General features: G+C 42.6%; 1 protein-coding gene across 3 annotated transcripts in view; it reads left to right on the forward strand.

The window, feature by feature from the left end:
- The window catches only part of kalrna (kalirin RhoGEF kinase a), a 154,900-nt gene extending 149,315 nt beyond the window's left edge, over window positions 1-5,585 (forward strand). For all 3 annotated transcript variants that reach the window (XM_084362220.1, XM_084362222.1, XM_084362221.1), the window contains 7 exons: window positions 50-181; window positions 280-441; window positions 674-752; window positions 879-930; window positions 1,297-1,445; window positions 1,630-1,768; window positions 2,024-5,585. In XM_084362220.1, the coding sequence (XP_084218346.1) occupies window positions 50-181; window positions 280-441; window positions 674-752; window positions 879-930; window positions 1,297-1,445; window positions 1,630-1,768; window positions 2,024-2,581 (1,271 nt within the window). In that variant the 3' untranslated portion in view covers window positions 2,582-5,585. The remainder of the gene's footprint in view (window positions 1-49; window positions 182-279; window positions 442-673; window positions 753-878; window positions 931-1,296; window positions 1,446-1,629; window positions 1,769-2,023) is intronic.
- Window positions 5,586-10,727: the final 5,142 nt, after the last annotated feature.

Consider the following 10,727-nt stretch of genomic DNA (forward strand, 5'->3'; position numbering starts at 1 on the left):
AAGCAGCTGCAGTGGGTTGCTGACTGTGCGTCTGTTTTGTCTCCTGCAGGTATCCCAGCAGCCCCGGGGAGACCGGTGGCCCAGGAGGCCAGCAGCACGGCGGTGATGATACACTGGCCGCCTCCGGCCTCATCCGCTCACAGCGCTGTCAGCAGCTACACTGTGGAGTACAGACAGGAAGGTGTGTGTGTAGGGGGGGAGCAGTTGTGGTATTAGAAGGTGTTGTCTGCCTTTAAAACATGTGAAGGCACTAAATCTTTCCTTCCCTCTCGCCCTCAGACTCGTTGCTATGGCAGCAGGTGGCCAGCAGCAGAGAGGAGTGTGTTCAGATCGACACTCTGATCCCCGGAGGTCACTACCAGTTCAGAGTGCGAGCCTCCAACCGCTGGGGGGTCGGCCCGCCATCCGAGCCCTCAAATATGGTCACACTTCCCAGCAGCAGTGGGTCTACACACACACACACACACACACACACACACACACACGTTGGCACAAATACCTCTTTTCCTGCAGAAAACTTCTTCAAAAGAATACGTCAACATTTTTTTTCCCTTTCTTTGCAAGAGTGACAAATGATAAATGCAGTACTGATGATGTAAAGATGGTGGCACCAGAGAAAAGGTCATGCAGTGATGAAAATGGAAAAGTGTTAATCCTCCTCCCTTCTGTCCAGACTCAGGCTACGATGGAACAGGGATCCAGTGGAAAGAAAACTTTGAGTCGACCTTCTCTGAGATCAGTGAGATTGGAAGGTGAACTGTCCCAAATCACTGACTTTCCCAAACTCGACCTTCAGGCCTGACGGTGATAGTTTGTGTGAGATGTGCGGCCTCTGCTCTCTTTAACCTCTCCTGTCTGTTTGTCCCTCTCTTCACCAGGGGACGGTTTTCAGTGGTGAGAAAATGTCTCAACAAGTCAACAAAGAAAGAGGTAGGACTTGTCGACATGTTGATGTAAAGTGTGTTTCTGTGTTCTTCTTTGCACTGAAGTTAAAGATGGTAGTGACGTTTTTCAGTTTCAAACAAGTCATTTTATTACTATGTTATAGCCAAATGTGTCAATGTATTATTGTTCATTTGTTTATCGTTTGTTTTCTTATATATGGTAAATTTGTTTATTTTTTTATGCATTTCATGTTTCAGTGAAGTTTATGTGTTTAGTTAAAGTGATGGCTGTGTTTCTTCTAAACAGCAGTAGATGTGTATTTTTGACTTTGAAATTATTTTTGCTTGTTTCAGGTTGCAGTGACTTTTATTGTCTTGTCTCAGAGGACTTGTCCCTTTTTCTTCTGTTCAGGTTGCAGTTAAGTTTGTGAGCAAGAAGATGCAGAAGAAGGAGCAGGTGGCTCATGAGGCCGACGTTCTCCTACACGTACAGAACCCCCAGCTGGTGGCGCTGTTGGACACATATGAGTCTCCCACCTCTCTGATGCTGATCCTGGAGCTGTAAGTCTGACTGACTTTCATGAACTCCTGCTGCCACTGAGACTGAGTTACTGTTACACATTCAACTGTCTTGTCCGTCACTCTGGTGTCTACTCCAGAACACAGTGGAGGTGTTTCATCTAAATGTTACATATAATCTACGCATTTGTGTGTGTGTGTGTGTGTGTGTGTGTGTGTGTGTCAGGCTGGAAGATGGTCGCTTGCTCGATTACCTTGTTGCCCACGATGAGCTGATGGAGGAGAAGGTGGCGTTCTTCATCAGGGAAACACTGGAGGCCCTGCAGCACCTTCACACCTGCAGAGTGGCACACCTGGACCTGAAGGTGAGATGTGTGTGATACATAAAGACTGAGTTCTATTTGTAACCTTAACTATTTGCATTGGTGTCATTAAATGTACAGGATAGCTCTTTATGATGCATGTCTTTTCTGCAAACGTTTCTATAAATTGAGGAATTATTATAAATAATAAATTTTAGATGTGTAATTTTTTTTTTTTTTTTTTTTTTTAAAGGTCATATTTGTTGGGAACATAAAAATCCTGATCTCCAGTTTGTTTGTGATTTCTCTGTCCTGCAGCCTGAGAACATCATGGTCGACCTCCACTCTCCCACCCCGTGCATTAAGCTCATCGACTTCGGCGACGCCGTCCAGCTGTCCTCCCACCGACGCTATGTCCACCTCTTGCTCGGAAACCCAGAGTTTGCTGCGCCTGAGCTCATCCGCGGGACGCCGGTGTCTGTTGCGACAGACTTGTGGAGCATCGGCGTGCTGGCTTACGTGATGCTCAGTGGCGTCTCCCCGTTTCTGGATGAATCACCGGAGGAAACCTGCGTCAACATCTGCCGCCTGGACTTCTGCTTTCCGGACGAATACTTCCGTGACGTGAGCCAGGCGGCCAGGGATTTTGTGACCTCGGTGCTGCAGCAGGATCCCAGGAAGAGGCCGAGCGCTACTTTCTGTCTGCAGCACCCGTGGGTGGGTCGCGGGGGTGCACATGGTGGGGAGTACTCCAAGACGCCCCTGGACACAACACGGTTGGCCACATTCATCGACCGCAGAAGACAGCTGCACGACGTCCGGCCCATCACCAATATCAAGGGGCTGGTGAGCAGCAGCATGGGCAACACACTGTGATGGAGAGGAGCTCTGAGTGTCCCAACACTCAACAACAAACCATCTGTTACGGACCAGCAGGGCACTCACAGTACTTCTATCATATATTTGAAGCATTTAATTATCTGTAGTTAATTTGTGAGTGGGATTTGGTGCCTGGGTCCTTCTTGTGGTGCAAGGTTTTAATCTAGGACAGAAAAATCAGTGAAATTTCCGTCTGTACAATATTTAATTGCTGACTAACACTTCACCTGATCTTTGTTCACCTGGTATCAACTATTACATATGAAGCAGGTCCCAGAAAGTGCGTCGACACCCTGTAAGAACCCAAAGAAATGAGCTCAAAGTTGATAAAAAATGAGCATTTACAAAACACACTGTGAGCAGGCATGATGGCAACATATTAGTTTATATTTGTACTGTTTATTTTTTCAGGGACAGATGATATATCGCAGGCAAACGGTCGTTCTGTTGATCCCAGTGTTGAGCTGATGTCTCTGTTGCTTTGGCTCTGAAGAAGAACAGTGAGGCAGTGCTGAGTCCTTCAGGGATTGGCCTTATCAGCCAACTGATCAGCAGAACTGCTCACTGAGGAGCAGCATAACAACATCTTTTGGCTAATATAACTGAACATATTGAAAAGGTTTGGTGAGTCTTTTACCACTTGAGGGAAAGTCAGACAGTGATATTTTGCCTGGTTGGTTGGACAGCAGAAAAGTAGTAATATACTGCTAACTGTGTATTTGTCATCGTGTCTGATTTGAATCGGTACAATGAGAAACGAAAATGAAAATGCAGTCATTATCTCCTCCCCCCATGCTGAAGTTTTGTAGTCCACAAAACATTTCTGGATCTTCACAGTTAAACAGCGCTGCAGCATTCTGCTAAGCAACAGAAGTAGATGGGGACTTAAAATTAAAAAAATGCTTGATACAGCTCGCCCAGCATAATCCAAGTCTTCAGAAGTAGTTGTTCAGTTGTTTAGGAGAGTGCTGCAACGCTGTTTTGCTGTGAAGCTCCAGAAATGTTTTGCGAACTACAAAAATTTACCTAACTTTCCATCAGCATGTGGGTCAATAGATACTGACTGAATGAACAGTGTAAAACGTTTCAAAGGGATTCTGACTGACCCCAACCAAAAGACATATGAGAGGAGTTAGAAACGTACACCTTTTAATTGTTGGTTCGAGTTGCTGTTCTCATCCTGTTGCTCTCAGGAGACAAACCAAATGAGAACTAACATTTGGGGACTGTCGCTGTATGAGACCTGAAGCCTGCAGCACACCGTAGCTTCAGTGACAAGAAAAAGAAAACTGTTGATTCGGAAATGGTAACATAAAGAACAGAGCGATGAAAAGAAATTAGCTCCAATCCCCACCTGCTGAAAACATAATATATTGTTCTTGCTCGTCCAAACTTCCTGCCGTCAGTTTGATCACTGATGGGAATCCACATAGGAAACGATCCATTTAAAAACAATGTCTCTTGAACAGCCGCAAGCGAGAATACAGACCGCTGGTGTCACCACAGAGGATTCCTGCATCATACCTTTAATTTATTGAATGTTTGTATAATTCAGGACTGAGGTTGAGAGTGAAATCAGATTTGCAGTGGTGACCTGGAGCAGTCTGGTCTGCACTAAGATGACAAACTAAAACTGAGCTGAACTGAAGTCAGTGAACAGCTGCTGGACTGTGCAGCAGCAGCAGAGTTGAAGTTCTCAGTAGTGTTGCAGTGAACTGCTTGCAGAGTTTACATCGAATCACTGTTGGATCCGAGTTGAACAGTGCTGGACTGAAAATTGTTATGAACTACAGTAAAGTGGCTTAAAATTGGAAGTTGCAGGAAGAGGCATCAGTACATGGACGGTGAAACAAATCACTGAATAACCTCAAACAGAGGACGACTGGACCTCACACAGGATTCCTGTCCACAGAAAAGGCACCGTGGAGACTGGAATCCTTTCTGTGGAACATCTAAGATTTGTTCGTATCACTGTTTACAAATACTTTGTCCAAAAACATGCTTAGATAGTTTACAAAGAGTAGAATAATCAGGGAAAACCTGCATGTAAATTCACCAGGGATGGTGTAGAAATCAGGTTAGTCTGTTCTAGAACAAAAGCCTGTGACATTTGGTGTTACGGTGGAGAAATGAACTCCACCCTTCAACCTCTTCGTTCGTACATTTGTCCAACAGCCACTGTGGCGAGTAACCAACTATAGTGTTTGGGTCCCATTCATCTGGCTTGTAAAATAGTTGATGTGGCTGCTGAATCGGTCTTTGGTTTAGACAGAAGAGTCCGTTTATGGTCCTGTTTGTACTGATGAATGTAATTTCTTGTAGAATGTGTTCTGCCATCACAAGTGCTGTCCTCTGCTTTCACCAAATGCTTTCGCTTTCACAACGCTCCCTTCTGACCATTTAGCATCCCCAAACCCCTGCAAGCATTTAGCGTACTTCAATAGTAAGCATTTATTTTCATGCAGCCGGGGATGCAGAATGGTGCACATGTAAGAAACCCACAGTTCTGTAGAAGCAGCTTTCACCTCTGATGTCGAGTACAACAACATGCAAATGTGCAAGTGTAACAGTTTGTGTTTATCAGTGCAGCTGTAATGAGATCTATTCAGGTACCAGTGCACCAGCAGACTTCTGCTGTCTCATCTCAGTTTCATCGTCTCAGCACGGACTTTGGATCAGACATCAACGTTGGAAACTGCAGCTTCCCATGGAGAAAACTGCAACATGGCTAGGTTGCAGTTCTAGGTCGCAAACTCAAGGTTTCTCTATCCCGAAGGTGCTGAGATTTATCTCATCAGCATGGCAACAGACTGTAACTTTACACAGAATTACTAGTAACAGGTTTTAATCATCTCCTGACACATACAAGAGCTTTGTGTTAAGTGGTTCAAAATAAAGATGAAATGTACGTACAGATAACTGTTAATATGTATCAGCTAATCAGCTGATGTTGTGAAATGCTGTTGACGCCATTAGCACTTAAAGGAATAGTTCACTCTAAAACAAAATCCAGTCATTATCGACTCACCCACATGTTGATGATAAGTCCGGTGTAGTTTCTTATTCCTCAAAGTGCAGCTGGAGACCGGCGGGGGTACTCTCCGGCAACGATAATCCATACAACGAGCTTAAGTGGCGACCGGGAGAAAATGTCCATAAAACTACACAAAAACTTTGTAATATTCCTCCATACTGCTCGTCCGCTGCAATCCAAGTGTCCTGAAGTGGCGACATCCAGAGTTTACTCGAAACAACGTCATTTAGTAAATTTTTCTAGCCTAAACAGTCACTATGCTCCATCTGCCTGGAGGCACGCGCCGCGCTCACGTGAGTCTCCCTCGCAGCCGATTGCACCACGGAAGCCGTGCCGGACAAGATGAACTAGACTCGCGATAGATACGCACCGGTATTTACATGCTGCTGTGAGCCACCGAGTGACACACAAACACAAGAGGAATCTGCTGCACTGGTGATTTGAAACTTTGAAACTCACAGCAGCATGTAATACCGGTGTGTATCTATCGCGAGTCTCGTTCATCTTGTCCGGCGCGGCATCCGTATTGCAAACGCTGTGAGGGAGACTCGCGTGAACGCAGAGCGTGCCTTCGTGTAAACATAGCATAGTGACTGTTTAGGCTAGAAAAATGTACTAAATGACGTTGTTTCGAGTAAACTCTGGATGTCACCACTTCAGGACACTTGGATTGCAGCGGACGAGCAGTATGGAGGAATATTACGGAGTTTTTGTGTAGTTTTTTGGGCATTTTCTCCCAGTCGCCACTTAAGCTCGTTGTATGGATTATCGTTGCCGGAGAGTACCCCCGCCGGTCTCCAGCTGCACTTTGAGGAATAAGAAACTACACCGGACTTATCACCAGCATGTGGGTGAGTCGATAATGACTGAATTTTGTTTTAGAGTGAACTATTCCTTTAAACAATCAGTCCATTCATTCAGTCAAAGAAAAATATCAATAGCTTGTCAATATTAAACATTTTCAGGAGTTGCAGAACAGCAGAGTATCAGTTGTCTTTCATTTTGGCCTGCGATATGGAGACCCAAAGTGTTCATGCTTAGATAAACAGATCAGTCGATAAGTCAAACATTTAAACGCATCAGTACATTTAGATTTATTGTGTAATTAAACATGAAATGTGAAATAATCTAATTAGTCTTTGAAACTCAAGCTGTGGTCTGAATGAGCAAAATTATGAAATGAACAACACATCCTCACGCCTAAATGACCGAATAAGTCGATCTCCAGTGACTCCCAAACATCATTCTTCCTAAAACAGGACCATTGCAGTGTACCAGCAACAGGCATACCTTGGGTGTTCAGGTGAAGTTACCTGGGTTTAGGAAAGAGTAGTTTCAGTGCCTAGGTCTATGCACTAAGGTTAAGTTTCAGAGAACACTTTGGGCTAAAATAACGATATTATTCATGTAAAATCTGTTGCTAATGATGTCACACACGTAACATAACTTGCGTTACGTACGTGACAAAACTTAACTACCATAGCAGGTTGAAGTACCTCATATGGACGTGTTCCTGATGAGGACGGGCTGGAAATACAACAGTGACTGGAGAGTCTGAGAGAAAACCAACTCTGACATGACTTGTGATGAGCTCTGATATTGTGAAAAGAATCAGAATGAAAAAGCAATTCATAACATTGAGTTCCAAAACTTTATTGCATTATTTCATAAATTAATGTTTATATTTTGTATGAATTAATTGTTAAATGTCTCATTAATCCAGTTATTATTGAACATTTTGGGCCTCCGTACTTTGCAATCTCGGCTTCCTGCTGGCAAAACAGCTTAGGTGACATAAAAAAGAGACTCACCGTTTTTCCATCAACTGTAGCCAACAACTGAAAGTAATCCTGAACGCCTAAAGAAAGCAGATATTTGTTGTTTACAAATAAAAACAGAAATGGAGACAGAAAGCAGATTGTTGGTCTAAAACAAATGTGGTCCCTAAACAGGTTCCAGGTCTGTTTCCGCTGGTTTCACATCATTTCAATAAGCAGTGGATCACATGATGACCCCACAGCTCTGGTCTCCACATGGCATGAGTATCCTAACAGCCTGAGCTCTTCATTCATCTACTGAAACAGTCCGATCTGTGCTCTACATTATAGTATTTTAGCCTAGCACTCAGGGTCTTCATGAGGTATAATAATAACCCAGCCTTCAAAATACATAGAATTTCAGCAATTCACTAGAATATTAAAGCTTTACTGAGGTCTGTATCTGTCTTGTTAAAACTGTCATAGTTTCCTGTAATGACCACCGTTTATCTGCAACCTTTAGAGTGAGGTCTTTTTTTAAATACCATTTTCCTTGAATCTTATGATCAAAGACTCTCCAACTGTTTCCCAGTCTAATCATCAGGATTTCAAATGGCAAAGGAAATATTAAAATATGACAATGCAGTCGTATGTGTGTACAGTATGTAAAGTAGTATTTCTCTCTAAAACCGGTACAAGCTTCACCCTCTGGTTTGCTTCAGTTGTTTTCTTAACCCTGGTTTTAACCTGCAAAGCAGCAGAGGCTTGGTTTGAACTCTCTGAGGAGCAGAGCCCATCTGTTGGTTGTCCAACCCAGTTCACAGAATACATGTTGGAAATGTACGTTTCTGCAAACCACAATTATGTTGAAACTTTGCATTTCCTCATGTTGCATTTTAACAAGGTTGTGCTTATGGTCTGGTTAGGCTTAGGCACAAAAAACACTTGGTTAGGGTTAGGAAACGATCATGTTCTGGCTTACTTGGTTCTGTTGCCACTAAAACATGAGCTGAGAAATGTCCTGACATCTTGTTTAAAATATCCAGTGGTTTCATGCTTACAGTGGTGGAAAAGCCATCTTGAACTTCGGCATCTCAAATGAAAGCTGTCTCGCCCAGCTGTTACAACACCGCCATCTCCTCCACTTCCTGGGATGAAAGTCAGCTTATATATATAAATATTGATATGATACATATCACATGTACAAATCTGAACATATCCATGGTTTGCTGAAATGTAAAATGCCACGATTTTATTCTGCTGACTGGTCTGTGGCTGTCTCATCCATATGAAACCTCATGGTGAGGGATGCTCCAGTCAGTCTGGTAGTGAATCACATCACCAGTAAGTGATGCAAGAACATGGCTCCGATGATATTGTCATTGACCAGTCCCATCAGCCAGTGGTGCTGCTGGTCCTAGAGTTAAAGTTTGAAGTAAACCGTTTTATTGACTTACTTTATTTACTTTATGAGCACAGGATATTTTATTGTGGAGAAACCATTAGAATGGCTCTGTCAGGTTCTAGACCTTTTCTAAGGATGTGTGTCTAGGATGTATATTTTATTGAAATATCTGCTACCCAGATGGTCTTTGAGCACTCAAGCAATACCACAGGGATCATTTAGGTCTTATGTTTACCTGTCATATTGCATCATCATTTATTTGTCAATTCTTGCATTATTACTCTGAATCTTTGAAGTATTCACTACAGTTTCCAAATAAATGTGGAGTAAAATGTACAATATTTCCATCTGAATTGCAGTGCAGTATCAATATAAAGTAGCAGAAAATAAAAATATGCATATAAAGTACAAGGACCTAAAAACTGTACTTTAATTAAAACTACTCAGTTTCTTTCCACCACTGGTAAATGCAGGCATGTCTCCAAGCCACAAGACCTGGTGTCAGGTCAGGTGTCACTCCTGGATCGTTAAACCTTCCAATCAGACGACAACCTCAGATCTTCCTCTCCAGAGAGTTCAACTTCAGGCCGACCATCCCGGTGTCGCTTCAGTCCCAATCCCACAATGCATCTGTCATAGCTTGGTGAGCCACGTAGCACCGTGGTGGCTCCCCCCTGTTGAATGCTAGTCTGTGCTGTGTCCTGCTAGTGTCCCTGCTGAGCTTTGTTCATAGAGAAACATTATGCTGATGGCTTCATGTCGCTGTGTGAAGCAGCACACTTGTGTATAGGCTGCCTCTTCTTACTCCATACAACCTGCTGGTTTGTTACTCTTTACTAATAAAGAACCTGCTTGTTTGTATTTCTTCCCTCTCTCTGTCTCTTGCAGGACTGTGTGAATGTTACTTTTTCTATGGGTTGTAACATGTTAGACTGGTTAAAGGAGCAATTTGTAAGATATGTCCATAATTTTAGTTTAAAACATAAAAAATGACAAATAATATATCAACAGTGTTGAACAGTGCTGACGTGCTGTCAAAGATGTCTATGTACTGTGTTGCAGAGATGTCTACTGAAGTTAGCATGCTAATCAGCTAGCCCATACTCATCTTGCTTCATCCACTACCTCAAGTCCACACAGATATTTATATGCTATCTGTTAGCATTATTACAGAACAATATAGTCACAAAATGTCAAGGAATGAAATACTTAGTTACATTTTCCATACAAAACAGAAAAAAACAACCATCCACTTCTAATTCAAGTTTCTTTCTTTTACCAAACCAGGAAGAGTTCAGTTGCCTCGCTACCTCATTACAAAACACACTTCATTTAAACTCAACAGAACTGAGTAAGATGTGAAAATATTCCGGCTCTACACACCGTTTTCACACAGTGCTGCAACACTGGGGCCAGAACAGTGACGGTGGCATTGAAAATAAAACTTGTCACTGAAAACAAAACCTGAACCGGCAAAAGAAACATTAGCACTGAAACGTTGGTATTTGAAAAAGTTGTACTGGCACTGAAAAAAATTACATTGAAAAACAAAACACAGACATTAAAAATTATTTTTTTATTTTTATTTTATTTTGATATTTTGGGGGATTTTGATGTGCTTTCAATGACACTGTTCAGATTTTTCCTTCATGTCTCTTTTTTCATTTTCAGTGTCAACTTTCTGTCACTGTTTGATGTGGAGAGGAGGGTCTGAGGTGAGGGGCAAGGAGAGTGGGATTGGCATATCTGCATACTAATGAGGAAACTCCTTCAGCTTCATACGGAAGCCCTAAAGGGCCATGCATTCATGCATTTTATTTCCTCTGTTTTCCCGTGATAACGATTTCATTTGTTTTCTCGAGATCTCAAGTTATTATCTCGAAAAAACAACTGCTGTTTTCCCGAGATAACAGGATAATTTTCTTGAGATCTCGAGATAACGAAACA

Source organism: Pagrus pagrus (assembly GCF_965226575.1).
Source record: "Pagrus pagrus genome assembly, chromosome: 9".
NCBI lineage: Eukaryota > Metazoa > Chordata > Actinopteri > Spariformes > Sparidae > Pagrus > Pagrus pagrus.